General features: G+C 35.9%; 4 protein-coding genes and 1 pseudogene across 4 annotated transcripts; 3 read left to right on the forward strand and 2 right to left on the reverse strand.

The window, feature by feature from the left end:
- The first annotated feature begins 188 nt into the window (after positions 1-188).
- On the forward strand, positions 189-878 carry LOC139856092 (uncharacterized). The gene has a single exon (XM_071845327.1). The coding sequence runs from the start codon at positions 333-335 to the stop codon at positions 723-725; it is 393 nt and encodes a 130-aa protein (XP_071701428.1). The 5' UTR covers positions 189-332; the 3' UTR covers positions 726-878.
- Positions 879-1,127: 249 nt separating this feature from the next.
- Positions 1,128-1,894, reverse strand: LOC139856090 (uncharacterized). The gene has a single exon (XM_071845324.1). It carries the CDS (start codon positions 1,752-1,754, stop codon positions 1,317-1,319), a length of 438 nt encoding a protein of 145 aa, XP_071701425.1. The 5' UTR covers positions 1,755-1,894; the 3' UTR covers positions 1,128-1,316.
- Positions 1,895-1,902: 8 nt separating this feature from the next.
- Positions 1,903-9,949, forward strand: LOC139852229 (kinesin-like protein KIN-12F; annotated as a pseudogene).
- Positions 9,950-10,419: 470 nt separating this feature from the next.
- Positions 10,420-11,109, forward strand: LOC139856093 (uncharacterized). Its single transcript, XM_071845328.1, has one exon. The coding sequence runs from the start codon at positions 10,564-10,566 to the stop codon at positions 10,954-10,956; it is 393 nt and encodes a 130-aa protein (XP_071701429.1). The 5' UTR covers positions 10,420-10,563; the 3' UTR covers positions 10,957-11,109.
- A 249-nt stretch (positions 11,110-11,358) lies between these two features.
- LOC139856089 (uncharacterized) lies at positions 11,359-12,455 on the reverse strand. Its single transcript, XM_071845323.1, has one exon. The coding sequence runs from the start codon at positions 12,436-12,438 to the stop codon at positions 11,548-11,550; it is 891 nt and encodes a 296-aa protein (XP_071701424.1). The 5' UTR covers positions 12,439-12,455; the 3' UTR covers positions 11,359-11,547.
- Between the last annotated feature and the right edge of the window lie 9,963 nt (positions 12,456-22,418).

Raw genomic sequence — 22,418 nt, forward strand, 5'->3', positions numbered from 1 at the left:
TTGTGTTTGCCTCTAATAAAAACCAAAAGTTATCATAGATTGAGGAGATAGTAAGTTTGGCATGTTGATTTAACTTAAAAATTAAGGTATGCAATGTAGATTAAGTAATTACACGTGGTATTGAAGTAGGGACAAGTAGTAGAAAGTATATTTGTATGAAACACAAGCTCTGAATTCCCTCATCTCTTTCACAACCAACCATTCATCTTCTCACCTTATCCAAATATCTTTCCTTTTCCTTCTTTTCTTTCATCACCATCTTTCAAGTTTTCAATCAACTCTTTTAAACACAAACCATTTTTTAACTTTTTATAGCTGAACCAATAAGCCCAATGGCAACAGCCTCTGCCACCCTATCTCCAGTCAACTTCACCGTGGTTGCACACACCAGGACTTCTGGTAGAACCACCACAAAGGTGACTTACATCAAGGGCATGAACTCATTTGGTGGGCTTAAAGCCCATAACACTGTGGCTGCATTGGGCCTTCCTGTTTGCACTGAACAACAATTTGCAAACATTGTTTCTTCATTGAACAAACCATCATCATCATCATCATCATCATCATCATCATCATCATCTAATGGTGGTGCACTCACTTCCACTTGTAGTGCAGTTGCTGAGATTTTTAAAATTGCTGCTATCATGAATGGACTTACTCTTATTGGAGTTGCAGTTGGTTTTGTGCTTCTTCGAATTGAAGCTGCTGTTGAAGAAGCAGAGTAAGATTTGTGAAGATATATATTTATTTGCAATTTTGACAACTCAAAGTTGTTGTATCTTTGTTTAATTGCTGAATTCATGTAGAATCAATCAATCATATAATAATACTATGGAGCATACGTTATGTAATTAATACCATCATTTATTTATGCTTTCTATATGCTTCAACTTTTGTATTACCTACAATTAGATTAGATTAGATACTTAATTATAAGTCTATAAATGAATGAATTGTCGTGCCTAAAATATGCTAAGGAAATTAACCATAATAATGGCTTCTTGCTGTTTAAAATTGCAGTAACTTATAACTGTAACCAATTTCTTTGTGTTGAAATCTTAGGGGTAAATAAGTAATCTCTACATTTCTAAATAGTTTGCTCTGTTGTAGCATAAATGAAACTGATTAATATTATATAATCAGATCACTTTACCCAAACACTATAAAATGTTTATAATGGCTTTAATTCATAATAATTGTTATACATACTTTTAGGAGTATCAAAGATTTTTGACAATTTAGCATCCTGTGATGTTTTTGGTAATACTTATACATAAAGTTGCATCATTGCTAGTACTAAATAAACATGTTTTTATTTATGGGTAAGTAACTTGCTTTAATCCACCAACTGATAATGGGATCTCAGCAACTCGACTATTAAGTCGTTCATACTCAACCGATTGAACCCTCTGAGGCCCCTTTTCCGGGTAAAACAAACATATACACCCCACAAATATCAAAATCCCCGCTAGTATCCAACTGAACTGCAAGTTAGCTAGTCCTTTAGCCCTTAAAACCGCTTTGTTGCTCCCACATACAACCGCACCATGCATGTCACTCTCACCACCATGGCCTAACCACATGGTGCACCCTTTAGGGACTAGCTCAGGGACCCATAACATGAACCCCATGTTAATGAACCAGAACCCCTGAAACGCAACTGATATTGAAAGAACGAGCGATGAAGGGAAACTAGATGGAAACATGGTGACAGATAAAGCTGCTAAAAGAGAAACAATCACAATAAGTTGCATTAGCCAATGATAATGACCCTCGAGTCCCACATGATCGGCTGAGTGATAATGAAGTAAAAAAAGCTCTTGACCAAAAACAGATGCAGCTAAGATCCCAGTAACTTCAAATAAGACATCGGATCTATGAGTTAATTCGCTAAAAAGGGTAAAACCGGAGTACAGCTGCAAGTATTCTTTCTTGGAGATTTACAATGAACAAATAACTGATCTTCTCGATCCTTCATCAACAAATTTGCAAGTATGTTTGTGCTTTTTGTGACATTATTAAAAATATCATTACATCTAATATTCTTATGAGTTATGCCTCTTCCAAATTTTAGCTGCGGGAAGATGTTAAAAAGGGAGTATATGTTGAAAACCTTACCGAATATGAAGTTCAAACAGTTGGTGATATTCTTAAGCTTTTAAGCCAGGTCCGTCCGATACACTTGTTGTCTTGTTACACAACTGAATCATACTTTTGTGTTTATCTTTATCTTATTAATGTCGTGTGATTCGCATAGGGTTCTGCAAATAGGAGAGTTGCTGCTACAAATATGAACAGAGAAAGCAGCCGTTCACACAGTGTGTTTACTTGTGTAATTGAAAGTCGATGGGAGAAAGACTCGATGTCTAATTTAAGATATGCTAGGCTCAATCTTGTTGATTTAGCTGGTTCAGAAAGGTCCTTCATTTTATTATTATTTTTATTATTAATGAGGTAATTAGGATTCTGATTCAAATTTTACCGTGTTGTCATAACAGCCAAAAAAAATCTGGTGCTGAAGGTGAACGCTTAAAAGAAGCTTCAAATATTAACAAGTCATTGTCCACCCTCGGGTAATGAACACTCAAGCAATTAGCTTTTGGTAGATTAATGTTACGGGTTACGTGAATATTTTGTAATGCAAAATGTCTATGTGTGTGCAGTCTTGTAATTATGGCTCTAGTAGACGGTGCTACTGGAAGGACAAGACATGTTCCTTATCGAGATTCAAGACTCACATTTCTTCTTCAGGTACTTTGGGAGTTTCTAGATTTTGTCCTTTAAAACTTTATATACGTATATCCTGATTTATGAATTGGTTAAAAATATGAGTTCAGGACTCACTGGGTGGAAACTCGAAAACAATGATAATCGCTAATGTCAGCCCTTCAATCAGGTATGTTATATGTTATATGTTATATTAGTGCATTCAAAGTGAAGTTGAAATTTAACTATCATTATAATCGTAATGTAATTGTAATTATCTTTTTATTTTTTCCCCTTCCAGTTCTGCAACCGAGACCTTAAATACTTTAAAGTTTGCTCAACGTGCGAAACTTATACAAAATAATGTAAGGAAGTTTCTATTTGTCTTAAATCGTTATCGTTATATACTTATATATATTATTCATAACTTAAAAAATTCTCCTTTTCATTCTCATTTAAAAGGCTGTGATAAATGAAGATGCATCGGGAGATGTCATGGCACTTCAACACCAAATACGACTTCTTAAGGTAAAAGTTCTTAAGTTCTTTTTGTGATTTTTAAATTCAGGTTAATAATTAAGTATCTTTGACTGCGAAAGCATCTAGTATAGTCCACATTTTATTCTAGTTAATTTATTTATATTTTGTTTGTTTGCAGGAAGAGCTTGCAAACCTCAAACGACACAATATATCCAGGTCCCTAACGTTTAGTTCAAAAGATGAAAATTGTAGCAGTGCAAGTTCAATTGGAGATGATGACACAATTCTTAGGGTCTCTTGTAAACATGTAGGTATCACACTGTAATGATTTATCATATGTTTATTAGTGTAATGATTTATATTATTTTTATTTTTTTTGTTAGTTGAAATCGTTGGAGAGTTCATTAAATGGAGCTTTAAGGAGGGAGAAATCAACAGAAAGTTGTATTAAACAGCTTGAAGAAGAAATCGAGCAGTTAAAATGTCTTGTTAGTCAAAGGGAAGATGAGAATAGGTGCACAAAGATGATACTTAAATTTCGAGAAGATAAAATTCAGACAATGGAGTCAGTTGTAGCTGGATTAGTACCCGTCGATTCTTACTTGCAAGACGAAAACAACCTACTCATTGAAGAAAACGAGATTCTTCGTGCAAAAGTTGACAGGAACCCGGAAGTTACACGCTTTGCTGTCGAAAACATCCGGCTTCGCGAACAACTTAAAAGGTACGTACGTTTTGCATGATCTGTAATTTAACAACAGCTTTATCTTGTGATGTGAAACATTTCATGTTTTTGGATGTTTAGATTTCAAGATTTTTATGAAGAAGGTGAGAGGGAGATGTTGCTAAGTGAGGTATCTCAATTGAGGGATCAGGTACTTTTTTGGATTTAAAGAAAAAAATGTTATTTATATAAATTTTTTCTTTTTCTTTTTTCACGATTTATTATATGTTAAAATGTTCTTATCTTGCAGTTGGTCCAATCACAGCAAGATAACTGTATCAATCATAGTATGGAAAAGGTAATATTATTATGATTATCATTATCATGTAGTTAAAGCTATATGAATTCTTGCTAACTCTTTGGAAACGATGACAGGAAGCCGTCGAAGACAAGAAGGAAATTGCTTTTCTTAAATCGGAGGTTGCACTTTGTCTTTCATTATCTGTATAAAAAATATGTGCTCCAAGATCATTTTTTTTTTGTATATATAACTCGGGTTTGACATTTTTTTTTAAACGCAGTTGAAAAGGAGCCAGGAAGAGCTGGACAAGTGCAGGGATAACCTGAATTCTTTCGTAGAGAAAAATGTCAAACTCTGCCGGTAATTACATAACATAATCTCCATCCTAAAAATTTATAAAGATGTCCATTTTGTTTGTTTTAATTATGTTATTTTCTACAGGGAAGTTAGTGATTTAAATGCTTTACTAGAAATGCAGAAATCTGACCAGGATGATGGCATTGAGGTCTCACAGCACTAAACTTAGTTACTTGTTACTAATGCTGTGTTTATATAAATTTAAAAGCCATTAAAAAAGTATTTTTATTATATATAATGTAGGAACCCATATTGGATTTACAACTGGAGATCGAAATTCTTAAGATTGTTCTCAAGGAAAACAGATCGATACTAGGAGAAACAGAAGAAAAGCTTTTGTTTACAACCAAACATAATGAAAACTTGAGGGACGAGCTTCAGGAAGCAAAATCTGTCATTGAAGCTCTTGAAATTCAACAGCTTACGTTGATCAACGAGCTTGAAGATCTAAAAAATCGCAATAAGCAGTATGATGAAATATCTAATCAAAATGAGCTAAAAATGACACCTTTGAAGAATCAGATTATAATGGAAGTATCAAGAAACCATTTAGAAAAAGAAGATTCGTTATTACAAGAAAAGTTGGAAAAAATGCGCGATGCTCTCGACAATGCCAAGAAATTGAATGTTAGGTACCAAACTGATCGAGCTTGTCATGCATCAAATGAAGAAGAAATGGACGAAGTACGTAAGCAAGTTGAGGCAGAAACTACGTATGTCATAATCTCTTTGCAGGAAGAACTTGTCAGCTTTCAAAGGGAACTGAATGAACGAATCTTGAAAGAAAACGAGACCCGACACGAATTGACCCTTTTGCAAGAATGCAACAAGGAACTAAGAGAAAGATGTGCAGAGTCAGATTTGCTGACCAATGAGATTGAAGAGGTTCTTACTGTGGGCCGCAAAGCGCTCGATGACGCCTCAAGCTTACTTGGTTGTAGTAAAAGAAGATGGGTGACTGAGCAGTTACAAGTTATTGCAAGAAACATATCTGAAAAAGAGTTAAGGATAGAGGAACTTAATTCATGTTTAGAGGCTGCTAAAAACAGATGCAATGAAATGGAGTCCAGTTTAAGGGCATTAAGAGGGGCAACTTTGGTTATGTCAGAAGCACACCAACATGATTGCAACAAAAAAGACCATGAAGTTGATCAGTTGTTAACACAGTTAAGCCTGAAAGATTCCATCGTGTCTCGGTTGGAAGAGCAAATAAAGGTTCACCTTAAATCTCTTAACTTTTCTTTCCAATTAATGATCTGTTGTTCATAACTCGAGTTTCCAACTAAATTTATTGTTTAATTGGTAGAAATATGAGGTTGAGCTTACCGAAGCACGGCTATATGCTGCACAACAAGCAGTGGCATCTATTTGTTATCTTGAAAAAATTACAGAAGCAGATTCTATGATCAACAAGTTGGTATCCGAAAATGAAGGGATGAAGATTGACATTACTGAAAAACAGATTGAAACATATACAATAGGAGAGGTTGTATGTTTGGAAGAGAAGATAGTTTCAGTTTCGTTTGCAAAAGAGCTCGAGTTTCTAATATTGTTTTCGAAGCTAGTACAGGTGTCTTCAGAAAATAATGATCTAGAGAAGGAGAAAATTATTACATCTGCGGTCCTCGAGAAGTTGAAGGAAGAAGTAATGGTTTCATACGTGGATATGCAATTGAAAGATTGGATCTTGGCGGAAAAAGATGCTGAGATTGCTATTTTGCAGAGAGAAATCGAGATGAATCAAGACACGTTTCTTGATTCATCATGCAAACTTCAAGATGAACTGAAAATTAAGGATACAGAGTTGAGACAAATGATGTTATATGAGGATGAAACACAACGGAGCGTTAAAGAAGCAGACTTGATGGTCAACAAGTTGGTGATAGAAAATGAAGCATTGAAGATTGAAATTGAAGATCTGAAGAGGAAAGAAGTTACTTTTATAAACGAAAATCATTTGCTGAACGAAAACTATTCGCTTCTTGAGACACAGTTTAAAACCGAAGTAGAAGAGCTTGAGCATATGATCCGGGATATTCAGAATACGGTAGATGATGACCTCATGCTAATGACGTCGGATGTCTTTGAGATCAGGTCTCGGTTTTCTGAATCGAATAAGTTAATGCACTCATGGTGTGAAGATATCTGGTCCGAGATAATTGCAAAGGACTGGGCTATGTCGGTTTTACATGTGTGTCAGATGCGAATATTGACGGAAACTGTAGCGGGCTTGAACGCAGAAAAAAGTCTCCTTAATCATGGCCTATGTCAATCAAATTATTTAATATCTCAGTTGAAGGAACAAAATGGTAATTCATTAAGAGAACTTGAAGCGTGCACCTTGCTTCGAGGGAAGTTATTGGGTGACATCAAGAATAATTTTGATCGTATTTCAAGGAAAGAAGAAGAAGTTGGGAAGCTTTCGATCGAAATGACAAGATTTGAGAAGAAGATTCTAGAACTTGAGGTGTTGGAGGGAGAAATGTTGGAACGATCTAGTCGTATGGGGCATGAGCTGTCTATGTTGATGAACGAATTGGTTAATGAGAACGATGAAGCGTTAAGATTTTTGGAAGAGAAGCTAGTGACGGATTTGTCAGCAAAAGAGATCGAGATATCTATCATGTATTCGAAACTACAACAACTGGCTTCTGAAAATAATGATCTTCGAAAAGTAAGTATTCTTCTTTACTTAGTGATATGTATATTCTATGACCATATAGTGATAACAGTTGATGCAATTGTAAAAATTAGGCATGTGGAACAAGTAAAGAATATGGTGTAGAGAAAGAAGAGGAGGTAAAAGTTTATAAGAAATCAGTACAAGAGCTAAAATGTGTTGTTAATGTACTCAAGAATCAGGTAAATATTTTGTTGATTTATGCATCAAAAACTGGTTGTATAAAGATACAAGACAAGTTGAAAACATTTTGTTGTGTGTTGTTGAATTTGTAAGGTTGAAATGGTTAAGGGAGATGCTGAAAGACAAGGGTTGCAAAGGGAAGAGTTAGAACTCGAGCTTCAGAGAATTCGTCAGCAAGAAAAGTTACTTACGACAGAAAATGAATTGGTTAAGGTTTGTAATTTTATATATCAAAGATAGTTATGGTGATAGGTTGATGTTGTAGTTTGTGTAAGTTTGGCAATTAATGTTTGATGTTTGTAGACAGAGAACGCCAATAACAAAATGAAGTTGACTGAGCTTCAAGATGTAGTGAAGAAGTTATCAGGAGAGCAAATTCTCCAACAACGTATCCAGCATCTTGCAAAATTAAAGGTCAGATCTTTATTCTTTAGTCTGTTTCGTTTCAAATTGCTGAATAGCATAGGTGGCAATTTTGACCCGTTTATGTATATTTGAAGTTATGCTATCATTACTAGTCCTATAGTGGTGATTACCTAACCTCTGATTTTCCTAGTTTAGTTTTCTATTCTGATCCTAATCCCTTAACCAATATCGTGGGCAGTTACTACTTAGGTTCTAATTTTTTTCTACTTAGCTTGTAGTTACACCTAATTTATGTAATTCACAAGAAACAATCATCACATCACATTTCATATAATATCGGAGCCTTAACTCGCGTTATGAGTCTGATCATCCGCTGGCATCTGAAATATCATCCCTAATCACTGAGAATATTTTATTCTTTCTACTAGTATTCGTGCTGTTGTTGAGCGTGCTATTGTTCGTTGACCTTCAATCTCATATTCCAGATTTGAGTGATGTTCATCAGGTCACAAAATTTTAAACAATTATTCACTCGATTGATTTCCAAGTAGACTCAATTTCTAAACTACTCCATTGCGAGCGTAATGCATTCTCAGATTCCATAAATCCATTTATCTGAGCGGACTGTTGGTATTTGTGTATCCTCTCAACTCCATTCTGAAAAAGAATGACAATCATTGCAGGTTTATTCAGAGAGACCACAAACATCCAAAGATGATTCATTTGTACCGAGTCAAGCCGCGTGTCAAGAATCAAGAAACACCATCAAAGCGTCATCATCATCATCAGCCACTGAAATTATCCCACCACCACCAGAACTACTTCCCATTGCCCTCCGTAAGGGGACCCGAGCCTGCACAAGGTCCAGGTCCGTTCTGTTTCATAAAACAAACTCCACTCTCTTTCTTTCAATATTACGACTGCAAACACTCATCATCCCTTGCTAACTTAAATACCAACTGATACTTCACATTCATAATTAGGCAAATTACATAAAAAGGTAACACATTTTTACTGTTTTTCTATTCTAGGTAATCTATTTCATTTGGATATAAAAACAGGAGTCTTTTTTCAAAAGTTAATCAAAAAGAGGGGTGTCGTTAACTTTTATTAACTTTCTCAGTTAAGTGTCAACTTTGCATAACATGTCAAGTCCTTTATCGACCAACATTTTCAACTCGCGATTTCGATGCACGTTTTCAACGCGCAATTCCGACATGCGTTTTCGACCTGCGTTCTCGACGCGCATTTTTTAGGCTCGTTTCTTGAAACGTGTTTTCAACGCTTGTTTTTCGATTACACGGGTTGTAAACGCGCCTCGAAAACACGCCTCGAAATTGCGAGTTGAAAACGTGCCTCCAGAACACTAGTCGAAAACTCTGGTGAAAAACGCGCCTCGAAAACGCGCCTCTAGAACGCTGGTCGAAAACTCTGGTAAAAAACGCAACGCGCGTCAAAAACACAGGTCGAAAAACGTATGCCGGAACGTGCGTCGAAATCGCGAGTTGAAAATGTTGGTCGATAAAGGACTTAGACATGTTATGCGAAGTTGACACTTAACTGAGAAAGTTAAGAAAAGTTAACGACACACCTCTTTTTGATTAACTTTTGAAAGAAGACTCATTTTTTTATATCTGAATGAAATAGATTAACTAGAATAGGAAAACATAGAAAATATATTACCTTTTTATGTAATTTGCCCTTCATAATTTATAGCTTGTAATGTAGAAAATTTACAAGCTTGTGTGCTTACATTTCTTAGAAAACTAAGATTGATAAAGGGCTTTTGTGCTTATTTAATATCAGGAGGAGAACAATGTGTTAAAAACGCAGAATGATGAAATCAGTAATAAGCTGAGAAGAGCAGAAGCAATAATTACCCGAGTCAACAAAGAGCTTTCTAGCTTACGTGCAGCCAACGGGAGAACATCACTCTGACATGCAACAACTTACTTCATGAAGGGAACCGGAGATGCACGCGCACATATATAATGGTGGCCTCATCACCATTAATTTAAAGGTACAAAAACGATTGATTCATTTGAAGAAGCTCAGTTGACATGTCACTGCCCTAAACTCCTCTATGAATTGTGCGTGCCCAGTTGACATTTCAAGATTTCTTGAAATAGTTAAGTTATATTCATATTGTTTGTTGTAGGAGAGATGTATATGAAGTATTGTTGCATAGTAGTTATTAACAAAGCGATGAGGTTTCCTAAGTTCAGGTTATTAGATGTACGCAAACTAACAAGTTATTATGTGATCGTGACGTGACTAACAGTTGTGAACTTTTGTAAATTCTCTACTATTTGAAATCAAATATAATTTTAAGCTAAAGTCATAAAATCTGCGATGATTCGACCACTATTCTCTTTAATCATAAAAAAAATCTCAACAAAAGTACATAATCAACAGTCAATATACATCAAACATACGAAGAAGGAATCATTATATTACTGAGGTGGGGATTTTTTGTGAATTATTCGTGATATGTTTGTGTTTGCCTCTAATAAAAACCAAAAGTTATCATAGATTGAGGAGATAGTAAGTTTGGCATGTTGATTTAACTTAAAAATTAAGGTATGCAATGTAGATTAAGTAATTACACGTGGTATTGAAGTAGGGACAAGTAGTAGAAAGTATATTTGTATGAAACACAAGCTCTGAATTCCCTCATCTCTTTCACAACCAACCATTCATCTTCTCACCTTATCCAAATATCTTTCCTTTTCCTTCTTTTCTTTCATCACCATCTTTCAAGTTTTCAATCAACTCTTTTAAACACAAACCATTTTTTAACTTTTTATAGCTGAACCAATAAGCCCAATGGCAACAGCCTCTGCCACCCTATCTCCAGTCAACTTCACCGTGGTTGCACACACCAGGACTTCTGGTAGAACCACCACAAAGGTGACTTACATCAAGGGCATGAACTCATTTGGTGGGCTTAAAGCCCATAACACTGTGGCTGCATTGGGCCTTCCTGTTTGCACTGAACAACAATTTGCAAACATTGTTTCTTCATTGAACAAACCATCATCATCATCATCATCATCATCATCATCATCATCATCTAATGGTGGTGCACTCACTTCCACTTGTAGTGCAGTTGCTGAGATTTTTAAAATTGCTGCTATCATGAATGGACTTACTCTTATTGGAGTTGCAGTTGGTTTTGTGCTTCTTCGAATTGAAGCTGCTGTTGAAGAAGCAGAGTAAGATTTGTGAAGATATATATTTATTTGCAATTTTGACAACTCAAAGTTGTTGTATCTTTGTTTAATTGCTGAATTCATGTAGAATCAATCAATCATATAATAATACTATGGAGCATACGTTATGTAATTAATACCATCATTTATTTATGCTTTCTATATGCTTCAACTTTTGTATTACCTACAATTAGATTAGATTAGATACTTAATTATAAGTCTATAAATGAATGAATTGTCGTGCCTAAAATATGCTAAGGAAATTAACCATAATAATGGCTTCTTGCTGTTTAAAATTGCAGTAACTTATAACTGTAACCAATTTCTTTGTGTTGAAATCTTAGGGGTAAATAAGTAATCTCTACATTTCTAAATAGTTTGCTCTGTTGTAGCATAAATGAAACTGATTAATATTATATAATCAGATCACTTTACCCAAACACTATAAAATGTTTATAATGGCTTTAATTCATAATAATTGTTATACATACTTTTAGGAGTATCAAAGATTTTTGACAATTTAGCATCCTGTGATGTTTTTGGTAATACTTATACATAAAGTTGCATCATTGCTAGTACTAAATAAACATGTTTTTATTTATGGGTAAGTAACTTGCTTTAATCCACCAACTGATAATGGGATCTCAGCAACTCGACTATTAAGTCGTTCATACTCAACCGATTGAACCCTCTGAGGCCCCTTTTCCGGGTAAAACAAACATATACACCCCACAAATATCAAAATCCCCGCTAGTATCCAACTGAACTGCAAGTTAGCTAGTCCTTTAGCCCTTAAAACCGCTTTGTTGCTCCCACATACAACCGCACCATGCATGTCACTCTCACCACCATGGCCTAACCACATGGTGCACCCTTTAGGGACTAGCTCAGGGACCCATAACATGAACCCCATGTTAATGAACCAGAACCCCTGAAACGCAACTGATATTGAAAGAACGAGCGATGAAGGGAAACTAGATGGAAACATGGTGACAGATAAAGCTGCTAAAAGAGAAACAATCACAATAAGTTGCATTAGCCAATGATAATGACCCTCGAGTCCCACATGATCGGCTGAGTGATAATGAAGTAAAAAAAGCTCTTGACCAAAAACAGATGCAGCTAAGATCCCAGTAACTTCAAATAAGACATCGGATCTATGAGTTAATTCGCTAAAAAGGGTAAAACCGGAGTATATGACTAAGTGTAAAAACATGGTTGCGTGCTCGTAATTATTGAGCTTGAAAGAGAATGAGAACAAAGGGTAGTCCAAAACCTGCATAACTATAGAAAATATGGAAAAAGAAAGTATCAACATGAGCTCCATGTATGTTAGTTTGAAAAACGGGCACACAAACGGGTGCCAAAAGGTGGACTTGAAACGGGTCGGGCCTTTTTGGTGGTATGCTCGAATAGTATTGATGATATGCCATATGCCAAGTAGAGCAAGGGCTGAACCAGGGACTAAATGTCCAACAAGTGTTCCCATTGAAATTTTGTGTTTGTAAAAACTTGGATCGTGTTAACTAAAAGCAATTTTTGCGCATATATAGATCAATATTCAATCATGCGAAAAAGGAAAAAATTAAAGTTAAATGACAATAATCGAAGTAGTGCATGGTGAAGGTGAAGGTGAAGGTGAATGTTGTATGTGTTTTCCACAAACAAGTAATCAGAAAAAGACATCCATATTATTTTAAGTATAAGCACAAGGTAAAAAGATGTCCCATCTGATGTTCAAAGGGCAAGAATAACATGTGTTGTAAACAAACCATGTTGATAACTAACAAACTATACCAAAAAAGATACCTTATTTTTGCATGAGATTAAGAAAGTAATCTTTCCTTAGTGAAATGAACATTATTTCCACTAGAATGAATTGCTTTTAGAAACAAAATGATCCTACCTGTCCATTAGTTAAATTCAAGCAATTAAGGACAATATATAATAATTAAGAGTTTAGAAAGACTACGGGTAAAAATATTCACACAAAGCTTTGAGAGATCCGTTTCGTACATGCAAATGGCACCAACTTTAGAAGATTGATCAAAAGATGATTTCATAAGTTCCAAGATTTACAAAATTATGCAAACATGTTGAGCATCTTCGAAAGCAAAAGTTTATAAGAAAAAGATATACAAGAGTTTAAGGTAAACACGGATGAGAAACCACCTAATATGTAGAGCTCTGAAAATACTAGTACTGAAAAGCTTTTAAAGGGGTTTTATTGCAGTTATTACATAGAATTAATACTCCACACTTAAAATGGAAGATTCTATAGCAGAATAACTCAGTTCTGGAAATAGCTTCATCTGGATTCTAAGTTGCAATTCAAAGTGTTAACTACGTTTATATATATATATATATATATATATATATATATATATATATATATATATATATATATATATATATAGTGGTAGGATCAAGAGGGAAGTAACCAATCGGGGGGAAGCGGGGGGAAGCAAATTTTTTTTTTTCGTTTTTTGAAAAAACTTTGTTTACGAACATTATAGATTGGATGAAAATAAGAATATTTAGAAAAGACACTTCGTGATGAATGTTAATATTTTGGCGGAAAAACGCTCGAAAAAGTAATATATAACAATTATCGTGTTTTTCGAGCGTATGTTGAGGTTTTAGACATTAGGGTTTAGATATTAGGGTTTATAGGGTTTAGATATTAGGGTTTAGAAATTTAGGGTTGAGGGTTTAGATTTAGAGTTTAGATTTAGGATTTAGATTGAGTTTTTAACACGAACGGTTTAGATTTTAGGGTTTAGGGTTTAGGGTTTGGTGTTTTGGGTTTATGGAATAAACCCAAAACACCAAACCCTAAACCCTAAACCTTAAATCCTAAACCCTAAACCCTAAACTCTAAATCGGGCTAAATTTTACTTCACAAAACATGAAAAAAAAAAGTTAACATTCTTCACGAACAATATTATCTTGAATGTTATTTTTGTCGATCGTTTTCCCGCCAAAATAATAACATTCATCACGAAGTGTCTTTTCTAAATGTTCTTATTTTCATCCAATCTATAATGTTCGTGAATAAAGTTTTTTCAAAAAATGAAATTTTTATTTTTATTTTTGCTTCCCCCGATTGGTTACTTCCCCATTGATCATGCCCCTATATATATATAAATGTATATAGGTACTTGTCACTTGATGGGTATCTACTGTGTACATCATAAACTTAAACCTAATCCCTAATTCTTTCTATCAACCAGTGTTAGTGCATATTTTGTAATCCCTAGTTCCATGAACTTTAATGTTTTATTCGATCATGTTGTAACCTGTAATATTGTTAAACGTTGATTGTCGATGTGTTATTTTATTTTTGTAAACGTTTAAATATATTTCGTAATATTAATCGACAGTCGGCCGACTGACATGGTCAGTCGACCGACTGTCATTCACTGTCGACCGACATAGGAACTGAGGTATTTAAGCCTAATTAATCTTCATTAATTTGGTTAACTACTTAGCACATTACACACACACGAAAAACTCTTCTGGGTCGAGTCTCTCTCAATCTTCATGTCCAAATACCACAGAATGTCAGTCTAGGCTTCGTGTTTATCAAGATCTAGTCTTGGTTTGACTTGTACGAACCCGAAAACCCATAGATATTCGTTTAAGCTCTTTCTATTGTTATTCCGCCTCTAGATCGTGTTAGGTTGATTCTAAGATCCTCTCTCTCAGCGTCTACAAAGTGGTATCAGAGCGCTGGCTTGCTGAATCAATTGTTTTAAACGAGTTCTTGGTATATTTTTGGGTCAAAAAATTGGTTTTGGATTGAATTTTGTATACTTTTACGTTAAACCTTCGGTTTTGATTCTGGCTCTGAAAGAAAGTACAGTCGACCGACTTAGGAGACAATCGACCGATTTTCATGTATTTCGACCGATTGTCATTAGTTCGACCGATTGTCTTTAAACCGACCGACATAAGATAAACCGACCGACTTAAGTATTAAACCGACCGACTTAAGTATTAAACCGACCGATTGAAGGAACATCGACCGATTGAAAAAGTACTACCATTTGCCTAAATGTAAACAGAACTTCGACCAAGAAGTCATTGACAGTCGACCGACTGTTGTTGTTCATCGACCGACTGTTGTTGTTCATCGACCGACTGTAGTTGTTCATCGACCGACTGTATCTGTTCATCGACCGACTGTCACCAACAGTCGACCGACTTAGGATCAGATTCAACTTTAATCAAAATTTAAAATGTCTGATCAGGCAATGGCAATTACTTCCGGCGTTCAAAACATTTTACTATCTGATAGTGAATCAGGCAGTGCCAATCGTGCTCCTAGACTTGATAATACAAATGATTACATTAGATGGAGGGCTAGGTTCATGAATTACATTAGAGGCCTTGATCCTAGAATGTGGGATTTGATACAACATGAATATAAAGAGCCTTTAGGTACTGATGGTAATAGTAAAAAGTATGAAGATTATAGCGTGACAGAAAAAGAAACATATGCCTTAGAATGTAGATGTTATGCTCAATTGACCCAGGGTTTAGACGGTGATATTTATCATCAATATCAAATGCACTTAACTTCATATTCTCTTTGGAATGCTATTAAGATAGGTGTCGAAGGAAATAAGGCGTATCGTGAAAAGAAAGCTAAAGTAATCAAAAGTGAATGGAAAAGGTTTGCTGCTCTAAGTGATGAAACGTTAGAAGAGACAATCATTCGCTATCGTCATCTTGTCTCTGAATTGGGTAACTTAGGTGTAGAAGTTACAGAACAGAAAGCTATCAAACAATTAACAGATGGTTTACCACACAAGTGGGATGCGTTTATTGAACAGATAGAAGACAGAGCTTCGTCTGCTGGTGAATCACTGACCCTAGATAAATTCACATCAAAATTGATGGTAAAGGACTTGGATATGGAAACCAAGAAGAAACGTCTTGAAGGTCAACAGAGTCCTATAATTTACAAAGCTGGTACTTCTGGATTGAGCAATGTTCATGCTCCCCTACAAACAGCGTTTGTTTCTAATGAGAGTGCTGTAAATAGATCACAACCTGCTCAAAATGTGATGTTTCCAACCCAAGTAAATAAGCCTAGTAATACAAATCAGTCCACCATTAGACAGGAGCCAAAAACTGTAGTTCTCAACACTGAGAATTTAAGAACTAGGCCCCTTTCAGTTGTAGAGGAAGATATGGCTTTAGTTGCTTTGGTAGTTAATTCTTATAATGAAATGGTTGGTGGTCAAATTGGTAATGCTCATTTAGAAGCAGAAGATTATGAGCAGATTGATGAGGATGAACTTGAAAAGATGGATATCCTCTGGGCTATGGGTAGTGTGATTAGACGAGCGAAGAAATTTCTGAAAAGGACAGGTCAACAGAGCTTAGGTGTTACTAGAGATACTAAGTTAGGTTTTGATATGTCAAAAGTGAGATGTTTTAATTGCAATGAGTTAGGACACTTCAAAAGAACATGTACCAGGCCACAGAAAACTGGTTTTCACAACCCATTTCACAATCAGTATAATAAGACAAAGGTTAATGTGCCAGTTGAAACAACGAGCGGTGATACTATCAGAAATGATAAAGCAAAAGGCTTAATTGCAACATATTCAGACGAAGGTTGTGATTGGACAGTATTTGCTGATGATGAAAATCATGCTAACGTTGTTAGAATGCCTAAGACCGAAGAAGAAACTGAAAGTGAGAAACAAGAAAGAGAGAAAGCTGGTTGTGTTGGTACTGCGAAAGAATGCATGTGTTACATCTGCAAGATGGAAGCAAGAATTGAGCGAACTTATGCAATGATCAGATATGTTAGAAGAGGTGTTCTTAACAAGAGAGTGTATGAGAAGTTCAAATACGCAATGCACAATGATGGCGATGTATGGACGGATAACAGTAGTTCGTCTTCATCAGATGGAGAAACTATTGTAATAGATGATGTCAAGATTTCAGTTGAGTTGAATAATTCTGACTGTTCCAGTTCTAGTTCAGAATCTGAACCTGAATCAGAGACTGAAGAAAAGCAGTATGCGTTCATGGCAAACACATCAAGTGACTCTAAGGTACAAACTGAATTTCCTTTGGTATGTAACGATTGTGCTGATCATAAGTTAGAAATTGCTAAACTTGAATCCATAGTTTCTAAACTGAATGATATTCCCTTAGGATGTATATACTGTCCCGAAGTAAAACAGGAACTTAGGATTGTTAAAGCAGCTTATCTTGAGGTAAAAGGCCTATACGAGACTAATTTAACTCAGTTTAACAATAAAAAGGAATTCAGGGAGACAATCAAAACTCTAGAAAATCAAGTTCATGATTTAAGAGCTACAATTTCAGGTGACCAAAAGGCCATAATGATGTACTTAAATCAACTTGAATGTGCTAAGAGAGAAAAGGAAGAGTTTAAGATTAAGTATGAGTCAGAAAAGGCTAGAAATGACACTTGGCAGCGAATGTCATATGTCATTGACTATACTGTCTATAACAAGAATGATGGTAAAAAGGGTTTAGGTTATAAAGAGTGTCCTCCTCCTCTTAGGAATGAGTACATTAATAAACCTTCTGATTCTTGCCTTAGTGAAATCCTAAGTGTTAAGCCTGTAGAGAATGAAAAATCAGACAGCACTAAGCCGATTGTTGAATACTTAGCTGAGGACAGTAAATCTGATTCAGAGTATGAAAAAGTTTCAGAGTTTGTGACACCAAAATCCAAACCAATTACTATCCTGAAAAATCCATTGAATGCTAGTAAGGCTAGTGAAAGCGGACAACCCACACCTAGAAAACAAGTAAACTCTAGGAACGCTAATGGAAAGAAAATATTTCAGACACCTGTCAAGTATCAGCAGGGACTCAACCTAGATAAAGAATATGTTCTTACACAAGCACCTGAAGAACTATTTAATAAAAGGAGCCCTAATACTAACAATGTGCCTAAATATGTGCATCCTAACCGTCGACCAGGCTTGAAACATCATGTTGAGAAGCCTATGCCACCCATGAAACAGTCTTTTCCCAATAAGCATCTGAGTTCAAAAACACGTACAAAAGAAACTCAAAACTGTAATAAATGTGGGAAAAAGGGTCACTGTGCTGTTAACTGTCAACAGCATTGGAAAACACCAAAAAGAAAATCTGACACTGAAAAGAAAACTACACACTATGCTTCTAGTTCCAGTTCCATAGGTACTTCAAGTAATAGTTCAAAAGGTTTTTATAAACCAAAGTCAAATTCTATTGCTAATTCATCCACAAGGGTACAGTCAGGTGTGAATAAAATTTTTCAAACGAATGACTATTATGAGAAATCTGTTGGTAAACGTACCGTTTGGAAGCCTAAAACCGAGACAAAGGTTGTTGACAAGTCCAATGATCCATCGGGATCAAAGGGTCAATGGATGGATGTGCAAGTTATTGGTGTCGATGGGAAACCCACTGCCATTCGGGCATGGGTGTCCATCTCAAACTAACTTCTTTTCTTATTGTGCAGGTCGCCTACGATCCGAGTAGAAATACATGGATTGTTGATAGTGGGGCGTCCCGGCACATGACAGGAAATATGTCCTTACTTTCTAATGTCAAATCAGTAAATGGAGGATCTGTTTCTTTTGCAGGAGATGAAGGAGGTTTTATTACAGCTCAGGGTGTGATTGCTAATGCTAATGTTAGTTTTGATAAAGTGAATTTTGTGAAGCAGATGTCAAATAATCTGCTGTCAGTTTCGCAAGTAGCAGATAAAAAGCATAAGGTTGCCTTTGATGATCAAAGATGCTACATTTTGAAGAAAGAGTATGTAATACCGGAAGAGATGATTCTTATGACAGCTCCCAGAAATAAAGATTTGTATATTTTGGATATGTCAACAGCCCATGTTAAAGCTGCAACAGGTCATCAAGCTTTCATATCCAAAGCTACAGAACAAGAATCAATTTCATGGCACAAGCGTATGGGTCATTTGAGCTTGAGAAAGATGAACAATCTTGTTCATAATAATATGATTGAGGGAGTAAATGTTAAGAGTTTTCAAATTCCTGAAGGATGTCTTCCGTGTAAGAAAGGGAAACAGACTAAAAAGTCACATGCAACAAAGAAACATCATTCAATTGTTGTTCCTCTGGAGTTGTTACATATGGATCTCTTTGGTCCGATTAATCGAACAAGCATCTCTGGAGATTCATATTGTTTGGTAGTGACTGATGAATACTCACGATACTCTTGGGTAGTGATGTTAAAAAGGAAGTCTGACACGTTTGACAATATAAAGTTGTTGTTTTTGAAGCTGGAATCTTTGTACAAGTTAAAGGTTAGGAAGACTCGAACAGATAATGGTACTGAATTCAAGAATCAGCAGATGGAGAGTTTCTGCAATGAGAAAGGCATTCAACAACAGTTCAGTCCAGCTTATACTCCGCAATCAAATGGTGTTGCTGAAAGACGTAACAGAACGTTAATTGAAACTGCGAGAACTATGTTAGCCGACTCAAGTTTACCGGTTAACTTCTGGAGTGAAGCTGTGGCTACAGCATGTTATACAATGAACCGATTGTTAGTAGTCAAGAGACATGGAAAGACTTGCTATGAATTGCTACATAAAAGGAAGCCTAACATTAAACATTTCGAACCCTTTGGTGCACCGTGTTCAATCATGATACGAGATACTGGAGGAAAATTTAATCCTAAGGCTGTTCCTGGTATATTTCTTGGTTATGGGAATCCAAACAAAAGGGTTTTCAACACTGTATCTAAACGTGTTGAAGAACATTTTGAAGTAGATGTTCAAAGAAATGCTGCTATTCCTGCTGGGAAAGGTTTTTCATGGCAGTTTGATTATGAAAATTTGTTTGATTCTTTTGGTCTTCCGTCTGTTGCTACTGATGATGAAGTTATTGCAAGATTACTGAATGAAATGCAGACGTCTCCATCACAAATGGTTCCGAAATCTCAAACGGCACCACAACATCACCCAGTGCCGCAACAACAACTTGTTCAAGATGATGAAGAATCCGGTGATTATCAAGATGATCCATCTTATGATGGATCTGATTCTGAAGAGGAGTCACAACCTATAGACAGTGGCGAAAGTGTTCATAATCTGCCACAAAATGTAGAAGTTCAGGAAGAACAACCAGAACCTGAAGGTGTTCGTAGATCATCACGAACAGTTGTCCTACCTCGACACTTAGATGATTTTATTGTTGATTCGAAAGGAGTTTCTGGAGCACCATCAAATGATGCCTCAACGTCTGAAAATCAGAAAGCTTCAACTGAGAATGTTATGCAAGCTTTCTATTCTTCACTAAATAGGTCAGGCAAACTCTTCTTACATGCATATTCATGCTTTGTGTGTCAAATTGAGCCAAATTCTGTTGAGGAAGCTCTTCTTTATGATGATTGGGTAAATGCCATGCAAGAAGAGCTTTTGCAATTCAAGCATTTAGGAGTATGGAAACTAGTGACTCCGCCGCATGGTTGCAAACCTTATGGGCTTAGATGGGTATGGAAGAATAAAAAGGACGAGCAAGGTATTGTAATTCGAAATAAAGCTAGATTGGTTGTGAAGGGATATCAGCAGATCCCTGATATAGATTATGATGAAGTATTTGCACCAGTGGCTAGACTTGAGGCAATTCGAATATTTTTGGCATTCGCATCTTTTAAAGGCTTCAAGGTCTATCAAATGGATGTCAAAAGCGCCTTTTTGTACGGGACTCTCAATGAGACCGTGTTTGTTAAACAACCACCGGGTTTTACAGATCCACACTCTCCAGAAAAGGTATATCGTCTAGAAAAAGCACTGTATGGGCTTCATCAAGCTCCAAGAGCGTGGTATGGTACGTTGTCCAACTATATGATTGATAATGGTTTCAGAAGAGGTGTCATCGATCAGACACTTTTCATCAAAGAAAAGGGCAAGCATATAATGCTAGTACAGGTGTACGTGGATGATATTATCTTTGGATCTACAGATAAGACGATGGTGGATGATTTTGAGGAGGTAATGCAGAAACGGTTCAAGATGAGTTCAATGGGAACTATCAAATTCTTCCTTGGTATTCAGGTTGTACAAACAAATCAGGGTATCTTTTTACATCAGACAAAATATGTATCAGATATTCTGAAAAGATTCAAAATGGAAGATGAGCGTCCTGCGAGGACGCCGCTATCGGTGAATCACGGGATTTCACCGGATAAGGAAGGTGATAAGGTTGATCAAACCTTATATAGAGCCATCATTGGTTCGTTGATGTATCTAACAGCGTCTCGCCCTGATATCATGTTCGCAGTTTGTTTATGTGCTCGCTATCAAGCAAATCCGAATGTACATCATTTGCTTGTGGTGAAAAAGATTATGCGTTATTTAAAGCAAACTCCTAATTTGGGCCTATGGTATCCCTGTGATAATGATTTTGTACTGACGGCTTATAGTGATTCCGACTATGGTGGATGCAAGAAAGATTTTAAGTCAACATCAGGAGGTTGTCAATTCCTTGGAATCAGACTAGTTACATGGCAGTGCAAGAAGCAGACAGCAGTGGCTTTGTCCACTTGTGAAGCTGAATACATTGCTGCAGCAAGCTGTGCATCTCAGGTTGTGTGGATACAACAGCAGCTTCGTGACTACGGTTTGCATATTTCTAACACTCCTATTTTTGTTGATAATACTGCTGCCATAGCTGTTACGAAAAATCCTGTGAATCACTCTAAGACCAAACACATAGGGATTAAATATCATTTTATTCGAGACTGTTATGAGAAAAGGCTAATTGATGTTATACAAATTGGCACAACTACGCAAAGGGCTGATCTTTTCACAAAAGCTTTTGATAAACCGCGTTTTGATTTCTTGTTAACTGAGTTAAGTGTCAAAATATTGTCAGATGTCATTTCTGACGAAGAGACCAACGAGTAACTTCATTTTATGTGTTCTGCTTGCATAGCTGTATATACTGTGTGGTTATATTTCTTTTCTTTCTGATTGTTTCTGTGTGTTTAAAATCAAAAAAAAAAAAAAAAAAAAACCAAAAAGATTTTAGATTTTTAGTATTTTAGGGGGAGTAATGAATGCAACATCAGGTATTCAGAAAAAAAAAAAAAAACGAGTTTGATCTATATAAAAATGGGATACGGACTTAATCATAGAATGAGATGATCATAATCACAATCATGTAAATATCTTGATAAGGAACTCATGGAAAGGTTTACAGCGGTTGAGGGTAGTCACTTAATTACCACAGGTGCATACTTTAAAGAAAATTGTTGAGGAAATCAACAAAAGGTGAGGGTATCCCCTATCATGACGTATAATCTAGAAACACATGATGTAGAATATCCCCAAGCAAATTCCAAATTGCTGCACCATTGAGTCTCACGACTAATTGGGATATTCAAGCGATCAATAAGCGTTGAAAATGTTCTATTTGACTATGCATACCGACTTCTATCAAACTTTAATTC

This window comes from Rutidosis leptorrhynchoides, chromosome 6 (assembly GCF_046630445.1).
Source record: "Rutidosis leptorrhynchoides isolate AG116_Rl617_1_P2 chromosome 6, CSIRO_AGI_Rlap_v1, whole genome shotgun sequence".
NCBI lineage: Eukaryota > Viridiplantae > Streptophyta > Magnoliopsida > Asterales > Asteraceae > Rutidosis > Rutidosis leptorrhynchoides.

Coding starts and splice junctions, on each gene's coding strand:
- LOC139856090 (XM_071845324.1), bottom strand. CDS start 1,754: ATGCAACTTATTGTGATTGTTTCTCTTTTAGCAGCTTTATCTGTCACC.
- LOC139856089 (XM_071845323.1), bottom strand. CDS start 12,438: ATGGGAACACTTGTTGGACATTTAGTCCCTGGTTCAGCCCTTGCTCTA.
- LOC139856093 (XM_071845328.1), top strand. CDS start 10,564: ATGGCAACAGCCTCTGCCACCCTATCTCCAGTCAACTTCACCGTGGTT.
- LOC139856092 (XM_071845327.1), top strand. CDS start 333: ATGGCAACAGCCTCTGCCACCCTATCTCCAGTCAACTTCACCGTGGTT.